This window comes from Trematomus bernacchii, unplaced genomic scaffold (genome assembly GCF_902827165.1).
Source record: "Trematomus bernacchii unplaced genomic scaffold, fTreBer1.1, whole genome shotgun sequence".
Taxonomy (NCBI): domain Eukaryota; kingdom Metazoa; phylum Chordata; class Actinopteri; order Perciformes; family Nototheniidae; genus Trematomus; species Trematomus bernacchii.
The window spans coordinates 20,430,359-20,447,197 of NW_022987714.1; the positions used below are offsets into that span (position 1 = coordinate 20,430,359).

Consider the following 16,839-nt stretch of genomic DNA (forward strand, 5'->3'; position numbering starts at 1 on the left):
TAGAACATCATTTGTATTGATGTGAGATAGTCGTCACATTACAGCCTGTCAGAATAAACAGAGGACTTTGAACTGTGTGTGTGTGTGTGTGTGTGTGTGTGTGTGTGTGTGTGTGTGTGTGTGTGTGTGTGTGTGTGTGTGTGTGTGTGTGTGTGTGTGTGTGTGTGTGTGTGTGTGTGTGTGTGTGTGTGTGTGTGTGTGTGTGTGTGTGTGTGTGTGTGTGTGTGTGTGTGTGTGTGTGTGTGTGTGTGTGTGTGTGTGTGTGTGTGTGTGTGTGTGTGTGTGTGTGTGTGTGTGTGTGTGTGTGCGCGTGCGCGTGCGTGTGCGCAGAAGAGGAAATACGACAGTGCATAATTATTCTTACATCAAAACTCATATTAAATCTTCAGAATAAACATGCGTGTTTGTGGTCACCTTACAAGTATTTATTTTTCAATTATAGAGATGTTAATTGCATGTAAAGGAAGCCAGAACGCATAAATGGCATTAAAATAGGGGTGATTTCCCCTGGACCCCCTACCTAGACTTAGAGGTCCAGGTAGCTCCAGTGTTTACATTGTTCCTGCTATGTTTTCCTTCTGGTTCTGGTACCGGGTCAACATTTTGGCTCTGCACCAGAAATGTGCGCTTGTATTTCTTACTCTGCAGCTGGGATGCTTATCAGATTGCAGATGCAAATATACATCTGTAACTATGTCTTCTTCAGATCAGACGCACACATGTGTGTTATGTATAGATTGGGAGATATTCTTATAATTAATCAGCAAGATCATTTAACTGATGTGCCTGTGCCACCAATCAATTTCTTTCTGTTGGGTTTCCCCAAGACAATAACTACTCTGTTTCCAAGTTGTTGTCTTCGAGGTAATACAAAGTACAGTTTAAATGTATCTTCTTTGGCTGAGAAAGCTGCAGAGACAGCCTCACAGTCTTCATCATCACCCCCTTCATCAGTTTGCGTTTGTTTTGTTGTGATTATTCAATTTTCTGGCCAGCTCTTTAATCTGATGGACTTAAATTGGTGTAATTAAACATATTACATTTTGGGAAGAATCAGAATGAGTTCCTGTTTGCACATTCACCACCCTCCCTTGCTCAGAGATTTGTTTCTAAAAGACCGTTTTATTAACTTTATCCATTTAGTTCAAAATTGAAAATCTAATTGAGAAATCGTTGTGATATGTGTGTGTATGCTTATGTGTGTGTGGATATGCATATGTGTGAGAGTGCGTGTGTCCAGTGAATAAAAGGAAGCTTTTAATTGCATTGTTCTTTGATCAAGGCATGTTTATTAGTGGGTGAAAGTCACATTAACCTTTCCATCGGCCCTGACATTTCCTCTCCTCCTAAATGGAGAATTAAAGACCATTGGAAAGTCATTACTGAAATTTACTGCTTCTGTTGGCTGGTCAGCCATTAGAGAGGCTGCAGGATCACAGAACACTGTTCACAATCTTCTGCCAAGTCACTTTTTATTGTTTAAAGGAGCAGTACGTACAGACACAAAGCAGTGGCGGCTGGTGCATCTTTTTCCAGGTGGGGCTATAACAAAATTACACCTATTTTGTAAGTCTGGAAAAGGAGGCAGGGGAAGTAAAATATAGCGCTGGTGTCGCTACAGCGACTGTTTGCTAAACCAGGTCCTTGAGAAAGAGTGCATATAATGCCTACCTCCAGTGGCGGCCGGCCCACAAGGGCGCTAGGGGCACCGCCCCACCTCTTCCCACATTCTAGATTGTCATTAAAAAATATTTTGATTTTATGATTTTATAAAAAAAAATGTAATGAACAAGGTACATATTATATAGTTGGTGTCAGTTAAATGCATAATCTACAATAAAATATTGATAAAAATTGTTTTACGATGTCTAAAGTTACTGATAAGTCACGTGTTTCACACAGGTTTCAGGCTTGAAAATGCCACTAACACAACAAAGACTATATCTTCACTTCTAAAAGGGGTAAATTAATCATCTTTTTTCTCAAAGCAAGGTTACATCTGTGAGTTGGATGGAGAAGTGTCAGAATCAATATAGATGTTTTTATTTTAAAGTAAATTCATATGGAACATAGTAAAAACATGTAAATTCTAATCTCCGCCTAAAAAAAACCATTACTTATAGTGAAAACCACCCTTGAATGATTAGTAGATTAAAAGCTTTAGGAATCCAAACTATAATATATAATAAGTACCCTGTATCAAGATTGATGCAAAACAAGTGAAATTTGACCTTTTTAGAGAGGTTTAGAAATATAAAGTCCAGGTGGACTCACCTCTGGGTAATTTGGGAACCATCAGTTCCATTTTACCTTTTTCACTGTAAAAATCATTTTATTACTTTGAATTATCACTATATGTATTCATTCCATCCAAATACAACTGTTGTAAACAGTATTTCTTTTTTAAAACATACAAAATGAAGTTTGACTCCAATTGGAGCAGATTTATTTCAAACATTTTACAGATTTATTTCAAACATTTTACAAACACACTATACAATAAAACCACACTCTAGATAGGTAGACTTTATACTTACCTCCTGAATGTAAAACTTTATACTTACCTCCTGAATGTTACAATATTTTGACATGCCACTCCTGGTAACAATTATTACTTCACGCAGTGCCAAGGTGTCTTCACCCTCTTTTTGCCAGCATCATGGCAGTTCCTGCAGTACTTCCTGATACAGAAGACATCTTTCCCATAAAACATGGGCCCGCATGTGAGTGGTGGAGGTGCAGAGCCTTCAGCATATTCCAACATTTCTGCAGCAAGCTGCTCCCTGAAAGTCTTCTGTGTGTGTGGCTTTGTCCTGATGGGGTCACTCTTCATCTTGTACAGCTCCTTGTGGAGAAGGAAGCTGTTCACAACTGCAATGTCCATAAAATGGTAAATAAAAGTCTTGTACCATTTCATCGTTTTGTGGAGAACGCTGTAGTACCCGATCAAAGCGTCAGACACATCCACGCCGCCCATGCTTCGGTTGTAGTCCAACACAGCGTCAGGAACGGGAACAGTCTTTGTCTGCCACACACCAGCCTGGAAGTTATATGGCCATTTCTTCCTCCAGTAGTCCGATCGGTTGTGAACGGTGATGAGGCCTGAGAAAATTATAATAAATTGAGGAATGTGAGGGTGAGGCAGGTGTGGGCTGGGTGAAAGTAGACAATGGTGAAGCCATTTCATCCTCATCTCCATCACTATGAAAACAAATGTGGAAAAACAAAGGGATTAGATTAATTCCTGTAATTCCTGTTTCCTTGGCAGTAAACATGCCATTTTGAGTGTGTGAATGCAATACATTTAGTGACTATAGATGAACACTGGCCTATACTTTTAGTAAATGTAACAGACAAGAAACACTATTTTTGTAAATAATCCCTCTAATTCCTGCCAAACATGCCATTTTGAGCGTACATTACATTACATTTAGCAGACGCTTTTATTTACTATATGAATAATCGTACACCAAATAAATAAGTAATAGATAAAAACAGAGAGATTACATACCTTTCCCGTGGTGGAATTTCATCATCAGTCACAACGCTCCGGGTTCCGTTCTGGCTGCAGGAGATCCTCGTTGTCTGACTCAGAATCAACGGGTAACATATCTGCATCGCTGTCAACATTAGTCACAATTTCCATTGCCTGTAAAGTAGTAAGCATCTCTTTCCTGCAAGCCATTATTTAACAAAAGTCAAAGTATAGAAAAAGTCCTAAACGCCAATCTTGTAATCTGCTCCGTTATCTGCTGTCCGCTCTGTGCGCTCTGGGTCCTGCTGCAATTCCTGTTGTTTACGTACTAAGCACGGCGTAGAGTCTGCTGCGTAATGGGTCTGCCGCTGGCATTCATACTCTATACTTTACGCAGGACCATATCTATGGAACCCATTGGTCGATTTGAGTGATTTACACATTTTTCTTAACCATTAGATCCAATAGAATCCGATGGGCAGTTCCCAAATCCACGTAAACATTACCATTGCGGAGGTAATAGAGAAGTACAAGCCTTGACTGCAAAACTTTATACCCAGTTTATTGCCATAAATATGATGATGGATTATCAGTAAAAAAATCTACGTGACACAGAGACATTGGATTAACCTTGAGCGGTGTTTTTATTCCGTTGAACACAACTTTTGATCACAAATCAAAAAAGGTAAGATGTAATTATTGTAATATTTTTGAAACCGGATGTTGTTTACTTTCTCTTTTCTGGCTGAAAGCTCCGCAAATTCGGGGTCGTACAGTGATGACACTACATGTATGGAATCTGTGGAGTCTCAGCTTTAATCGGATATCTTGTTTGTGCAGTTACGATAAGTAATAAGGGCATTTTGAGAGTGAGTGCTGTGCAAAAGTCCGTTAGCATTAGTTAGCATTTTTTCGCAAAATGCTAATTCAAAGGCTTGGTATTACTCTTGTGTTTCTTTTAGCTAAAAATGGTTCATATCTTCAGTTAGCTGAGATTCTTCCCGTTAATCTGGTGCTACACATTAATAGTTTCATAAATGTTAAGAAGCCCTGAGACATTGTCTCAAAAAAAAACAGTGGGAGGGGTCCAATGGGGGGACCGCCGTGCTTAAGAGGTTAAATATTACACATCTGTCGTAGTTCTTTATGTATCTACAGAGATCGGGCTCAGAATAGACCGGAAACTATTCTTTTACCGTTCGGTTTTAATTTCACAATAAAGTTAGTAGTAATATTTTGTTTTGATATTATTGTTTTTTATTAACTACTGGGTCATGTTAAGACCATCTTTTCTGTGTTGCTGTGGGTTTTTTCCATCGCTTTTGTGTTACAAATATCAAAACAATAACTAAATATATCCGTCGTAAACTAAACCAGAAACAGCAGTATATTTTATTTTGTTAACACTGTAAACTTGACAGCTTTTTAACCCAAACCACCTTCTGGTTAAAGCACGTTATTACATGTTTAGAGTAATGCAATGCAGGTAGATTTTGTTGCTTTTTAATGACTGTTTAAAATGCCTTTTTCTTAACCTATTACGCACCGCCCCCCCCGGTACCGGGCGGATAAACGCATCATTTGCAGGAAACAACGTCTAAGGAATCTTAATATTTAATAAACTATGAATGTTTTATATCCATGTAACGGGAAGAAACTCAGCTAACTGATCTTTTTAATGTGAGGGTGAGGCAGGTGTGGGCTGGGTGAAAGTAGACAATGGTGAAGCCATTTCATCCTCATCTCCATCACTATGAAAACAAATGTGGAAAAACAAAGGGATTAGATTAATTCCTGTAATTCCTGTTTCCTTGGCAGTAAACATGCCATTTTGAGTGTGTGAATGCAATACATTTAGTGACTATAGATGAACACTGGCCTATACTTTTAGTAAATGTAACAGACAAGAAACACTATTTTTGTAAATAATCCCTCTAATTCCTGCCAAACATGCCATTTTGAGCGTACATTACATTACATTTAGCAGACGCTTTTATTTACTATATGAATAATCGTACACCAAATAAATAAGTAATAGATAAAAACAGAGAGATTACATACCTTTCCCGTGGTGGAATTTCATCATCAGTCACAACGCTCCGGGTTCCGTTCTGGCTGCAGGAGATCCTCGTTGTCTGACTCAGAATCAACGGGTAACATATCTGCATCGCTGTCAACATTAGTCACAATTTCCATTGCCTGTAAAGTAGTAAGCATCTCTTTCCTGCAAGCCATTATTTAACAAAAGTCAAAGTATAGAAAAAGTCCTAAACGCCAATCTTGTAATCTGCTCCGTTATCTGCTGTCCGCTCTGTGCGCTCTGGGTCCTGCTGCAATTCCTGTTGTTTACGTACTAAGCACGGCGTAGAGTCTGCTGCGTAATGGGTCTGCCGCTGGCATTCATACTCTATACTTTACGCAGGACCATATCTATGGAACCCATTGGTCGATTTGAGTGATTTACACATTTTTCTTAACCATTAGATCCAATAGAATCCGATGGGCAGTTCCCAAATCCACGTAAACATTACCATTGCGGAGGTAATAGAGAAGTACAAGCCTTGACTGCAAAACTTTATACCCAGTTTATTGCCATAAATATGATGATGGATTATCAGTAAAAAAATCTACGTGACACAGAGACATTGGATTAACCTTGAGCGGTGTTTTTATTCCGTTGAACACAACTTTTGATCACAAATCAAAAAAGGTAAGATGTAATTATTGTAATATTTTTGAAACCGGATGTTGTTTACTTTCTCTTTTCTGGCTGAAAGCTCCGCAAATTCGGGGTCGTACAGTGATGACACTACATGTATGGAATCTGTGGAGTCTCAGCTTTAATCGGATATCTTGTTTGTGCAGTTACGATAAGTAATAAGGGCATTTTGAGAGTGAGTGCTGTGCAAAAGTCCGTTAGCATTAGTTAGCATTTTTTCGCAAAATGCTAATTCAAAGGCTTGGTATTACTCTTGTGTTTCTTTTAGCTAAAAATGGTTCATATCTTCAGTTAGCTGAGATTCTTCCCGTTAATCTGGTGCTACACATTAATAGTTTCATAAATGTTAAGAAGCCCTGAGACATTGTCTCAAAAAAAAAACAGTGGGAGGGGTCCAATGGGGGGACCGCCGTGCTTAAGAGGTTAAATATTACACATCTGTCGTAGTTCTTTATGTATCTACAGAGATCGGGCTCAGAATAGACCGGAAACTATTCTTTTACCGTTCGGTTTTAATTTCACAATAAAGTTAGTAGTAATATTTTGTTTTGATATTATTGTTTTTTATTAACTACTGGGTCATGTTAAGACCATCTTTTCTGTGTTGCTGTGGGTTTTTTCCATCGCTTTTGTGTTACAAATATCAAAACAATAACTAAATATATCCGTCGTAAACTAAACCAGAAACAGCAGTATATTTTATTTTGTTAACACTGTAAACTTGACAGCTTTTTAACCCAAACCACCTTCTGGTTAAAGCACGTTATTACATGTTTAGAGTAATGCAATGCAGGTAGATTTTGTTGCTTTTTAATGACTGTTTAAAATGCCTTTTTCTTAACCTATTACGCACCGCCCCCCCGGTACCGGGCGGATAAACGCATCATTTGCAGGAAACAACGTCTAAGGAATCTTAATATTTAATAAACTATGAATGTTTTATATCCATGTAACGGGAAGAAACTCAGCTAACTGATCTTTTAATTTTTTTTTCCCAAAAAAACCCCACAATGCTAACACGCAGCCTCTGAATTAAAAATGTAACCTAAAACTGCACCTAAACTCACTCATAACTCCCTTATTACTTATCCTAGATGCACAGCCAACCCCTCGTTTTGCATCTCCTGGAGACACTGAATCTGTGTAAAAAACATCAACACTCAGTGATAAACATTTGCGACGCTATAAACGAAAGCGTACATCATAACATGTGGAGCGAAGTAGCTAGAAACGCTAACATGGCTTACCTTGGTCAAAACTGGTCTTCAATGGCATTAAAACGATTAAAAAACGATGCTGCAGTTAATCCATAGGTTAATCCAATGTGTCTGTGTCCTCTTTGAAATTATTTCTGATAATCCATAAGCAATAAAACTGCTTTTTAGTTTCCAAATGCCAGAGCTAGAATGTCCCTCCACTCTGCCCTAGATTTACATGCGCGCAGCCCCCACCTTTTCTCTTCACAACGTGTGTGTGTGGGGGCCTCCCCCTTCGATTCTATTGGCTCTAACGGTCAGAAAGAGGTGTCAACCATCAAAATCGAGCAAGGGGGGCCAGAGATATGAAAAAAAAAAACATTTTCACCCAAATCACCTCAGAGGTGGGGTGGTTTTGGCTAAACCTCTCTAAAAAGGTCAAATGTCACTTGTTTTGCATCAATCTTGATACAGGGTACTTATTATATGTTGTACTTTGGATTCCTAAATCTTTTAGTCTACTAACCCATCATCCAAGGGTAGTTTTCACTATCTGTAACAAATAATTTTTGGACGGACACTATAATTTACAGTTTTTTACTATGTAAAATCTGAATTTTCTTTAAAATAAAAAACATTTATATTGATTCTGACACTTCTACATCCAACTCACAGATGTAACTTTGCTTTGATAAAAGAAATTATTCATATAACCCTTTTAGAAGTTAGGTTGTAGTCATTTGTTTTGGGCATGTCATTTTCGAGCCTGAAACATGAAAAACAGGCTTGGTGCTTAACAGGTTAAGGGTTGTTTACATGTATATTTCACATCATTAATCCAAATCTGTAAAGTAACTAAAATAAATGTAGTAAAAATACCAGGTTAACCTTAAAGAAAGCCCTCAGGATTATAAAAGACCCCCATCACCCCAGCCACAAACTGTTCTGTCTGCTGCCGTCTGGCAGGCGGTACCGCAGCATCCGGACTAAAACCACCAGACTCAGGGATAGCTTCATCCCACAGGCCATAAGACTATTAAACACCTGAACTTTGAAACAACATCCATAACATTCATCTGGCTGCTACTTAGACATTATTTGTCTAATATATCATATTCCAATCACTTGTATATAGACTCTTATTGCACTATTTAACTTTTTACTATTTTACTATTTTTCTTTTTGTATTTACTTGCACTATTTTTTCTGTGTATCTGTTTTATTGTGTTGCACTGTTGGAGGAGCCTGTGACCTAAGGGGGGGGGGGGGGGTAGGACACGTTCGAGTCTTGATTTGGATAGTGTGCCGTCGATGGGTTTCATTCCAATTCAAAGTGCTGTTTGAGGCGTGTAAACTTAGTTTACCACTCCAACATCCAATCACAGAGCTTGAGAACTAATCACGGGGTTTGTCAAACAGAGCACATGGTGTAGTCCTAAACGATAGCTGGGGATTCTGGGTAGTGTAGTGTCTTCTGCCATCCTAAACTCCGAAAAAATATTTGTTTCTCCGAATCGAAGGGGAAAAATACAAAAGCATTGCACACAATTTAAACCAATCAATGTTGTGTAATTAACAAGGATAATCTGGTGTTTTTTAGTTGATGAGTAGTGCAGATATCACTGTAAAATCAATCGACAGTAAGGGGAATACTTACTTCCGGGTGTACAATTCTCCGTTATCCGATGGGAATGGACGCTCACATTGCCTTTAAATGCCGCCGACACAAACGAATGCCGTGCTTCCATGAGCGTCAAATCCCGCCGCAGATGGGAATACATCAGGGGCGGACTGGCCATCGGGTACTGAAGTGGGCCGGTCGGACGATGTGGGTAGCACTAGCCCCCCCGTTGACAATTTACTAGCGGTATGTACTTGCGGCACCGAGGTGGGCCGGTCGAGAGTCCCCGGGACCCTGACCAAGCGTCGCTCCTGGACATTTATGGAGTGAGAGTGTGTTGGTCTGGTTCCCACCCAATGCTTTCCTGCTGTTTTCAATCAATCAAGTTTTATTTATTTATCTCAATATCACAAATTAAACATATTTCTCAAGGGGCTCTACAGTGTGTACAGCATGTGTCATTAGGCTCCTTGGTTCCTATACAGCGCAAAAGGAAAAACTCCCAAAGAAACCCAACAATGAATTGGAAAAATTGAAGAAAACTTGGGGAGAGACAGAGGAGGGATCCATATCCCGGGACAGACAGACTAAAACAAGCGTTGTGTGTATGGATCTAAAATAATAAATTCATTGATAACATGAAGGTACAGGAGGATTTCAAAAATCTTCTCAATGCTGCTCAGAAATGATAACATATAGGGGTCAGGCAGGAACACGGAAACAGGCGCAGCCACGACTCATGATCCAGACGTAACCTTTGATACTGGCAACCTGCCAAAGGAGAGACACAACATGTAGCACACAGTAAGATGCATTTATGGGACATGAGTGCATGCATGTTAAAAGAAAGAGAAGCAGAAGAAGTGAAAGGTGAATGTCTCCCACTAGTATAGAATCATAATAAGGGGCTGGTTCAAAGCAAGCCTGAGCCAGACCAAACTATAAGCTTTATCAAAAAATAAAAGTCTTAAGCCTGCTCTTAAAAGTGGAGATGGTGTCTGCCTCCCGAACACAAACTGGGAGCTGGTTCCACAGAAGAGGAGCTTGTTGTTTTCTGATCCAGCAGTCAGCTCTTTTCAGAAAAAACAACAACTCTGAAACCTACCGTGCTTTTCCAGGGCCCTGTGATACAAAGCGATTTCAATATAATCAAGATTTCTGTTTTCTGGCTTCACTAACCCTGACAATCTCTAATCTATGGGTGCAGGTGTTAGCCCTGCATATGAACCCAGAGTTTCCCAGTCTGGCTATGAGAGCTTTCACATTAAAAGGGGTGGTGTTTCCATCATAGGACCCATCACAAACATGGGTATGACCACTATCAGCAGAGCAGTAAGCAGGCTTACTTTGCGTAGAAAATCTAACACGGGGAACACAGCCTGGTGGACTGTGGCACGACTTGTTGCAGGGCATCATATAAATCAGGAAGCTGACAGAGACAAGTATATCATAACAGAATATATAATAATTGCTATTGTGGCTGTATAACTTGTGGTGCTTTCAGTTTGCTGCTACTCGATCTACTTCTGGGTCTTGCCTTTACAAGTGGAATTGTACTTTGAAAGTATTGTATTTGAAAGCTTAAATGCCAACAAATATGGATTGTTCCAGAAAAGAAACATGTACATTTTGGAATTGATTACATTTATATATTTTTCAAGAAATTAGCACTTTTTTGGACATTTTTGCATGCACAAGTCTTAAATAATGTGCCGCCTCCACTGCTATCTAATTGTATAAATATAGAATAGTGTATACTATAACATTCTAATGTCAATGTTATAAATGACTTGTACTTTAAATATAATAAAGTTACTTTCTTCATTATGTTCTTAAATGTTTTGCTCCCAAGGCCGTTTCACACCAGCATGTATTTCTTGTCATATCCAGCCAGTCTGGTTACATTTTCCATCAGATTTCGCTGACAACATCCGCCATGTTCCCCTTAGACCTGGAACCCATCTGTTCTCTCTCTCTCTCTCTCCTCTCTCTCTCTCTCTCTCATCTCTCTCTCTCTCTCTCTCTCTCTCTCTCTCTCTCTCTCTCTCTCTCTCTCTCTCTCTCTCTCTCTCTCTCTCTCTCTCTCTCTCTCTCTCTCAAAACAAGAATAGCAACAGATAATGTATTGATACTTCCATAATAACATCGAGATCAAGCTATTTTACACTTTGGGATTCACAGTAATCATTCTGAATATTGTTGTTACTGCTTGATTTTATTTCATGAAACATTGAATAAAATGTTTCTACATCATTCTTGTCAAAATAATATTAATAATGACCCTTACAATCTTGTAGAATGTTTAATGTCTTTATCCTGCAAAATCCCTACATGGACAAAATAACTGAGTTTACAAAGATCAATAGATCATTATAACTGCAAGTTTCTTTTCATTCCTGACAGGATAGCTCAGACTTTCTGATGATAACTGTAAATCAAAAGTCTACCCTCTGTTTATTAAAAAAAGAAACCAAGATGTTGTTAATATCACAAAAAATATACATAACCTTTGGTAAGATAAACCTAATCAGGCCTTTTAAACTATACCCATCCCTCCTTTAGCAGCAGAAACTGACTGAAACATATTCGTTTTCTGTTCTGGTTGAGTGATGGTATTGACTGAGCTCAACCTGGTCTGTCACAGGACAGTGTGGAACACATCTCGCAGTAAACAGGGCCCCCTGCTGGTGAACACAGCTCACAGCATGCTTCCTCAGACCAGGGAACTAAAGATTCAAAGATTCAGAGCTTACTTGTGTGACCCACACAAAGTGTGTGATCACAATTTTATGTTGTATTTAATATCATTTTAAAAACCTGTTTAACTATGGACAGCAGGGGGCAATAGATGGCAGGGTAACACTGCCATAAAGGGGTTTGTTATGATTTGCGCCTGCCGTAAACGGACTGATGTGGTGACGGAGCGAGAAGCATAGGTTGCGGTCGAATAGTCCATTTACTAGTGATGGCAAAATGAAGCTTTGAATGAAGCATCGAACCACTTGGACAATTGTGTCGGAAATAGGTTCATTTCTCGAAGCTTCAGTTACAGCGACCTCTCCTGGCGAAGTGCAAGGCTGCAGTGGGTTTAACGTATCTTTGCCTTGAAAAACATTCGATGCACACACACACAAGATTGAATATCATGTTCTATTTGCAATTAAAGATTGATAATTGTGTGTATTGGGTTATTGAGAAGAGACTAGAGAGTGCTGCAATTTTGTTTGGGTGGAGAGGGCCTTTTATCAGTTAATAAAGTATTAAAGTTGAAAAGGAATGATTAAAAGTTCATCTGTTCCGGGCTTTGAACCAGCTGCGCGGAGGACATCGTCGCTTCGGGCCGCCGGCTCTATCCACTGGGCTATCTATACCTTAAGTCAGTAACATGGTTTTTATATTAGTCTTAATTGTCTTTTTGTTCACAACTTCTCCACATTTTGAAGTGTTTCCCGAGCCAGAACGACCTATCTTTCTTCCTGGCTTGCTCTATAATGATCCAATTAAAATGGAATACCAACAACAACTCAACAGCAACAATGCAAACTACGACAACAACCCACATATTGCGCATTGTTTATAGCGGTTATAAGTGTTGAAGCGCTCAAATTCGAAACTGTTTCAACCTGTCACCTGTCAGAATAGAGACGAGGCAGTGCATTGAATCGCGTGATTGGACCGCGAACCAGTCAAGTGATTCATTCAGGAAATGAAGCAGTTGCTGCTTCGACCGTCACATGTCACGTGATTTGAAGCAGTCGAACCACTTGGACAATTCTGTCGGAAATAGGTATATTAATATGTGTATATATATATATAACTATAAATAAATAAATATATATATATATATAGAGAACTATAAATAAATATATATTAATATGTATATATAAATACCATTCTGTCGGAAATAGGTATATTAATATGTGTATATATATATATATAACTATAAATAAATAAATATATATATATATATAGAGAACTATAAATAAATATATATTAATATGTATATAAACTGTATATATATCATGAATATCTTTTACAAATAAAGATGGATGAATGCATGTATTGTGTTATTGAGGACAGGGTTCAGGGAAAATATGGCATAGGTTATGGTGTGCTTGTGTAACTTTGGCAGGGGGTGTTCATGTGGGATGGGGAACACTCAAAGATTTTTATTCAGGAACATTATTTTTTCAACGGTTTTTGGATTGAGCCGATTTCTTTTCTTGCTTACAATTTCCCCGCATTTTGAAAACACTCGCTCAGATGGAACGGATGATGCTGGCATGCATAAAATTGTTTCGCCAGTTTGAACAGATTGGGATACACATTTTGATGGTCCACCCAGTATGCCAGTGGGTCTTTTGATCTTTCCAGCGGTGGATCAGTCATGTACCGCTGCACCTCCACTGTAGCATCTGCTGTGGCATTCCTTGCCTTCCTCGCTTCAGAAGCATCTCTGTCCAGAGTTTCCCAAAGGTTAAGACCTGAAAGACAAACATGACTGTAATCATCAGTACTGAAAGGTTTCAATGTGTATCCTGTTTTACTTGTACTTATTTTGTCCTGCATTTTATCAATTAACTATTTATAACATTACCTGTGGATGATGGATTGTCAACATTTGCAAGTGCCGGTTGAGCTGATGTGGAGGGCTGTTCTTCTGTAGGCGTGTCAGGTTGTGCGTTTTTCCTCAGTTGTGTGCAAAATGCTGTCAGTCGTTTAACTGATGCCGCTGCCTGTACTTGATTGTAGAATCCAATAGTCTTGAATCTAGGATCCAGCAGTGTTGACAGGGTCAATGCAGTTTGGCTCTCCGTGGTGTCAAACTTGTTTTGCATATTTGACACCATGTTCTGTCCCAGTAGTGTTGCTGTGTCGTGGCTTGTTTTTCCAATTGTGTCATACAAGTATAGCATTAACATTTTCGTCATTGGGATGATCTTGGACCCTGAGACTCTCTTCTCCTCTGAGAGTTCCACTGTTGCCTGGAAAAAGGGGGAGAGCAATTGCAGGCATGCATCTGCCGTTTCATAGTCCTCAGAGGACAGAGGTTTCACATCTGTTTTCAGCGTCGCAAGAGCTGCCCCCACTGACTGCCTCTCTTTGAAAAGGCGTTGTAGCATTAGGTAGGTGCTGTTCCAGCGGGTGTCCACTTCCTGAATAAGCTTCAGCACAGGGCGATTCATCTGCTCCTGCACTTCTCTGAGCTTCTCTTTTGCTGTTGTGCTGGTTTTAAAGAACGCGACTACTTTTCTAGCCCTTGTGCGTAGGTCTTGTAGGCCAGGAGTTGCATCCAGAGATTTCTTCACCACTAAATTTAGTGAATGAGCAAAGCAAAGTGCATGTCTTAGATTTAAACTTCTGACAGAGGCAACCATATTTGCTCCTGCATCCGTCACAATTGAGGTCACTTTGCCTTCAGTGCCCCATTCCTCCATGAGAGACCTCATTGCAGCAGTGATGTTAACAGCTGTATGAGTTTCAGGGAAAGGCAGCACTCCCAGAAGCACTGTGGCCAGCTTCGCAGAGTCATCCACATAATGGCAGGTCACTGCTAGATATGCGTCCATATTAATGGAGGTCCACATATCAGCAGTCAGGCTCACAGCCTCTACCCTCTGCATGACAGCCTTGGCCTTCGTCTTCTCCTCCTCATAGCGCTTGACCACCATCTCCTTTAGAGCCCGTCTGGATGGAAGAGTGTATTTAGGATCAAGCAAGGCCACAAGCTCCTTGAAGCCACAGTCATCCACGATGGAAAAAGGCTGCGAGTCTTTCACCACCATATTCACAAGAGCCCCATCCAGCTCTCGCTTCCGGTCCACTAAGAGAAAGAAATAAAGACATAAAGAATAAAAACAAAACCAAATAAGGATTTATGTGAAATTGCACTCAAAGGAAGCAGACTTGTGAGTCATGGAATACAGTCATAGCATATTAGTGTTACTAGTTAATAATAATATAATACATACCATTTGTGTTCCCCTGGTTCACAGCAGCTCCATGTTTGGCAGTGAAGTGCCTAATCATGGAGGAAGTATTCCCATGATACTTCAGTTCAGTTGAACACACCAAGCACTGGACCTGTAGAGAAAGGCATTTGTAAATAAAAATGCAATTTCAGTCTATAAAGCTATAGCAGCCTAAAGGCTACATTGATCATATACATAATTGTACTTTAATGCTACTTAATATAGATTTGAGATAAACCGTAGCTATAATACTGTAGTTGACCTACCTTATCATGCGCAATCAGATTGAAGTGATCCCACATCTCAGAACGACCTCTCTTCCTGGCTGGCTCCATAATGATCCAAACGCAATACTCACAACTCTACAGCAACAAGGCAAACTACGACGACAATCCCACAGATTGCCAAATTGTGCATTTTTTTGAGCGGTTATAAAGTGTCACTTACTAAGTGACGCTCAAATTCAAACAGTTTCAACCAGTCAGAATCAAGACGAGGCAGTGCATTGAATCACCTGATTGGACGGCAAACCACTGAGTTGATTCATTCAGGAAATGAAGCAGTTGGTGCTTCGGACGTCATATGTCACGTGATTTGAAGCAGTTGCTGGTTCGGACGTCATAAGTCACGTGATTTGAAGCAAGCTTCGAATCACTGCTTCTATGGAATAGGAAGTCCAGAGTTGAAGCTCCGTTCGAAGCTTCAGTGTCAAACTGCCATCACTACCATTTAGCTTAGGAACCTTCCTAACGGAGTGAAATGACACGGAAGTCCCTCAGTGGCAGCCATGATAAGTGCCGTTTGAATTCTCTAAATTAAAAGGAAAGGAGGTTTCAAACTTCCTTTATAACCTCCTTTAGCTTAGGAACCACTGGACCTCCCTAACCGAAAGGAGAGGAGAAAATGCTGCCCCACAATGCCTTGCGGCCGCGGCATTTGCCGTCACACAACAGTCGGCCGTTCACGGAAACAACCGATTATGAACGAGAAATGATATCATGAAAGTTACGGTGCTTATTAAGCATTTTAAAACGTATGTGGTAAGTTGCCAAAGTGCTTTGTTTTGAACGTTCATCAGTATTATAATCAAAAAGAGAAATATGAACGTTAGTTTTTACTGAAATGATCAAATAAAGTCAACATTTCACAGTCTTTACTGAGCTGTGTGGGGTTTGTTCAACTTTTAAAAGATGTTTGAATGGTGATATACACAGTGATAGATGTTAAGGACTAACGTTTATAATAAATACATGTGTATTGATTTTAAGATCTTTTCATACAATCATACGTATTGGGATCATTTGTATTAATGTGGACCGGAGGGAGAGGGTGAGGAGCATAAGTTTCACTTTCCTTTTTATTTCAATTCCAACTTTGGTCATGAAGAATATGTTTCTCTGTTGTCCCCGTTCATAAAGCATAAAACAACAGCATCAGAGCACGGTGCAGAGTCTCTAGATGAGTTTACAGTACTAGTCCCTCGTTCTTCTTAAACATCCATGTTGTAGTCCGCTGTATAGAAAACTGTAGTTTCCATAGTTTCCCCACAGCAGCAGGCGCACATTTATGACCTCCGCTGGCGCATCATAGTCGGATAGTGAAAGTGCAGTCGGATTCTCTAAAGTACCGCAGTCTCTTCTCCTAAATCCTTTTGAATTCTCCTATCCACTATCCCTTAACCCCATGACGTTTCACTCCGAGGTCAAGGAATAGACGATAGGGTTAGAACTTAGGAGCTGTTTTTTTGGAGTATTCGACCGCAACCATAGATACTGGGCCGTTCTCATTTAATCAAATTCCCCTCCTCTCCTCGACTCCTATCTTCGAGACTTAGTCCCGCCCACAGGAGATGCGAG

The 16,839-nt window shown here is 39.7% G+C and overlaps 1 protein-coding gene across 1 annotated transcript; it reads right to left on the bottom strand.

The window, feature by feature from the left end:
* Nucleotides 1–9,713: 9,713 nt before the first annotated feature.
* LOC117491961 (zinc finger BED domain-containing protein 1-like) lies at nt 9,714–15,318 on the bottom strand. Its single transcript, XM_034142118.1, has 5 exons — nt 15,250–15,318; nt 14,984–15,095; nt 13,609–14,835; nt 13,353–13,495; nt 9,714–9,782 (listed from the first exon to the last, which is right to left on the bottom strand). The coding sequence occupies exons 1-5, from the start codon at nt 15,316–15,318 to the stop codon at nt 9,714–9,716; spliced, it is 1,620 nt and encodes a 539-aa protein (XP_033998009.1).
* Nucleotides 15,319–16,839: the final 1,521 nt, after the last annotated feature.